Source organism: Apis dorsata, unplaced genomic scaffold (genome assembly GCF_000469605.1).
Source record: "Apis dorsata unplaced genomic scaffold, Apis dorsata 1.3 scaffold_726, whole genome shotgun sequence".
Taxonomy (NCBI): Eukaryota; Metazoa; Arthropoda; class Insecta; order Hymenoptera; family Apidae; genus Apis; species Apis dorsata.
Genome location: NW_006263892.1, coordinates 88292 through 91273, shown reverse-complemented (window position 1 = coordinate 91273; position 2982 = coordinate 88292). Strand labels below are relative to the sequence as shown.

At 39.6% G+C, this 2982-nt stretch overlaps 1 protein-coding gene and 1 long non-coding RNA gene across 2 annotated transcripts in view; one reads left to right on the top strand and one right to left on the bottom strand.

Moving 5' to 3' along the window:
* The window catches only part of LOC102680958 (MOXD1 homolog 2-like), a 14299-nt gene extending 12853 nt beyond the window's left edge, over positions 1 to 1446 (top strand). Inside the window, exon 6 of the mRNA XM_006622573.2 lies at positions 76 to 1446. Within this exon, the coding sequence (XP_006622636.1) occupies positions 76 to 547 (472 nt within the window). The 3' untranslated portion in view covers positions 548 to 1446. The remainder of the gene's footprint in view (positions 1 to 75) is intronic.
* LOC116186459 overlaps positions 1 to 2982 on the bottom strand; it is an 8034-nt gene that overhangs the window by 1323 nt on the left and 3729 nt on the right. The gene's annotated exons all lie outside the window — the stretch shown is intronic.

Here is a 2982-nt window from a genome sequence, read left to right as displayed (position 1 = left end):
ATATATATATATATATATATATATATAGGTCGAACGAGATCCTTCAAGGCAGCATCCTTCCTCTTCTCGTTACAGGGGTTCCAGCCCGGTAAAGATTCAAGAACCGCAAAAGTTGGCCGGCATGACGTTGGAGGAACGTTTGCTCAGCTACGACTGGGAGAGCAGTTTCCAGAGCTTTCAGGAAGCTACCCGGGGCGGCACCTTTAAACCCCTTTGCTGGACGAACAAGGGGGAACTGGCAGGCATGGACAGCCTGGAAGTCCATTATCCAAGGATCCTGAGGCCGTACGAGGAGGTGGCCCTCCCGTGCTCGAAGAAACCTCTCAGGAACAAGTTGTCGTTAATGCTGAGCGAGGACGAGGACATCGGTGCACCCGTGGACCCGGACAGTGACGAGACGAACGCGGTCGAACGTGGACAATTGGTGCGCAGCAAAGTGTCACGAAGCAGTGACGGGCCAACGGGCGGAAGTTCCTCGACCAGGTCGATACCTACGATCGTTACTCTCGCCACCTTGGCGATCATCGTCACCGCCGCGTTCAGGTGAACACTGGCTGGTCGTCTTGCGCGCCGATCGAATGAAAACCGATCGATTTCGTTTATCTAGGACGGCCGTTTTATCTTCTTGTTGATCAAGCTGAGGATCGGGGAGGTGGATTCATATGTAAGTACGTATGTACCGGTGTGTACCCTCTCACGTGGATCCAACAACTATTATCACGTGGCTCGTTCGTCAACCAGAGATCGTTGAGTGAGGACAAGGTAGATGATTTATATACGATATAGGGTTTCTCCCTCCGCCTCCTCTCCTTCCTAGAGTTTCATTCTATGCATTTGATGACACGATCGGATGTCGTTGAATTGATAGTGATGTAATTTTTCTTTTTTTTTTTTTTTTTTCTTCCTTCCTTTTGTAAAACACGTTCTGTGAATAAATAAGGATGGAAATAAATAATAATGGACGAGATAGCGCGGGAGAAGAGAAATATTTTTTGATGTGGCCTCGAGTCGTGATCGCGTGTAATAATCACGACGAAGAAGTTGATATAGATGATGATTGCCAAATATATATATATATATATATATTTTCCCTCGAACGAAGCTCTTTCTTCGAAGAGTTTCTTAGGATCTACGATGTCCTCAATCAAAGATCGACCTCCCTTTCTCGCGATCTCTGCTCGTGCACCGTGTATTGTTACTATGTATATCGCGTGCTTGCGCAGGACCACTCCCTCCTTTGGATATCTTTCGAGTTTGAATGCTCGTTATTCTTTTCTTATCCGATTTATAGCCGGATTATATATACTTCGAATACCCTTCGATTCGTTTCACGATTTTATTAGCTACTAAGTCTAATTTCTTTCGCGACCGTGTATATATATATGGCAAACTACAGAGATGGACCTGTAGCTGGACGAAAAAGGGTATTCGTATCGACGGCGTACACGAAAACTTTCATTCGTTCGCAATACAATAATCGATTCGCAATCAGAATTGATTTTCCGATTTTCGTCCGGTTAGTCGCGTAGCATTTCGTTTCGTCGATCGTATTTAGTTTCCAGACCGATACGATCAAAGAAGGTCAAAAAAGCTGGAAAGAATTGCATTTTCCGTCGTAACGTTAACACGGTCGACGTTTGTTCCCAGTGTCAAAACGGATGGGCTCCTTTGACAAGATCGGATAAAGGAAACGATGCGACGAATCGTGAATCAAAATTTTACAAAGTCACTCGTAGCATCTTCCTTTTCCATATCCTATCTTTTGTTTGAGATATAACATTTGTCTCCATGAATCAACTTATTGGAAAGTTATTTAATTTTGTACATTTTTCTCGATTTCTCGGTTATAAACATTTAAGTATTTGATTGTTTCGTCTATTCGAAAATCTTAACAAATTTCAAGCATCTTGATAAAATATTATTTGTTAATTATCAGATGAAACGTACGTTATATAGTTTCTATCCTATTGAACCAAGAATATGGCGCAAGTTTCCTGGTCCATTTGTGCGAGCAATTTCGAACTAGCGACTTCGACAAGAGCGATAGAAATCGGAAATGTTCGGTACTTGATCCCACTTTAAAAGTTAACGATCTCGAACGAAAGATATCCGCGAGGAAACGAGGCTCCTGCCTGACATTAAAATTATTTTCAAGCTTCTGGACTCGAAAGAATTTATATTGTTGGCTGTTTATTTAGGCCACGAACCAAGCATGCAATCCTAGCAATGACAAAATTTCTAGAGAATATTTCAAGCACCAGCTTTTCTAGCTTTCTCAAAAAACGATAAAGTCACGGATAATTGCTTGGTTCGCGCCAGAGACTGTATATTCTGTTACTAATTAGATTTATACGAATAGATGCGTTTTTTAACGGAGATCGTATAAACGTTGGTCGATTCTCACTTATCGAGGCTTTATTATATATATAATTATACACATGTAAAATTCCATCACGTTGTCTCAAAAATCCATTTTGTTTTCCTATTATACAAATTTCTATATGTATTTTTCAATACCTTTCAAAATGATTTCAATGTAAAATCATCAAGTTATCTGGTTCATATTTTTCTCATTTTTCGTATAATTCCAAAATAATTTAATTTATCTTTCTTATTGTATAAGAAAGAATTATTTAAAGAAAAAACGCAAGAAAAATGAAATATTCTAATGAAAAATAAATCAGCTTGTACATTCAAATTCTCAAATTCATCATATTTATCAACAAAATCTTCTTGTTTAAAGAACAACTTTCGAGACATCTTAACGCGCATCGTGGAATCATTTCCAGCCTCGTTTCGTGTCACTTGACCAACGTTTGTACCATTTCCTTTGTAATATTCTGTACAGTTTCTTAAGTGTAACACTCTCGTTGGCTGGCCAAGCTCGCGCCGGCGATTATTTATTTCTTAATTTAAAAGAAAGAAAGAAAGAAAGAAAAGAAAAAAAAAAATTGTATAGAGAGCGAGTTTAATTATCGCCGT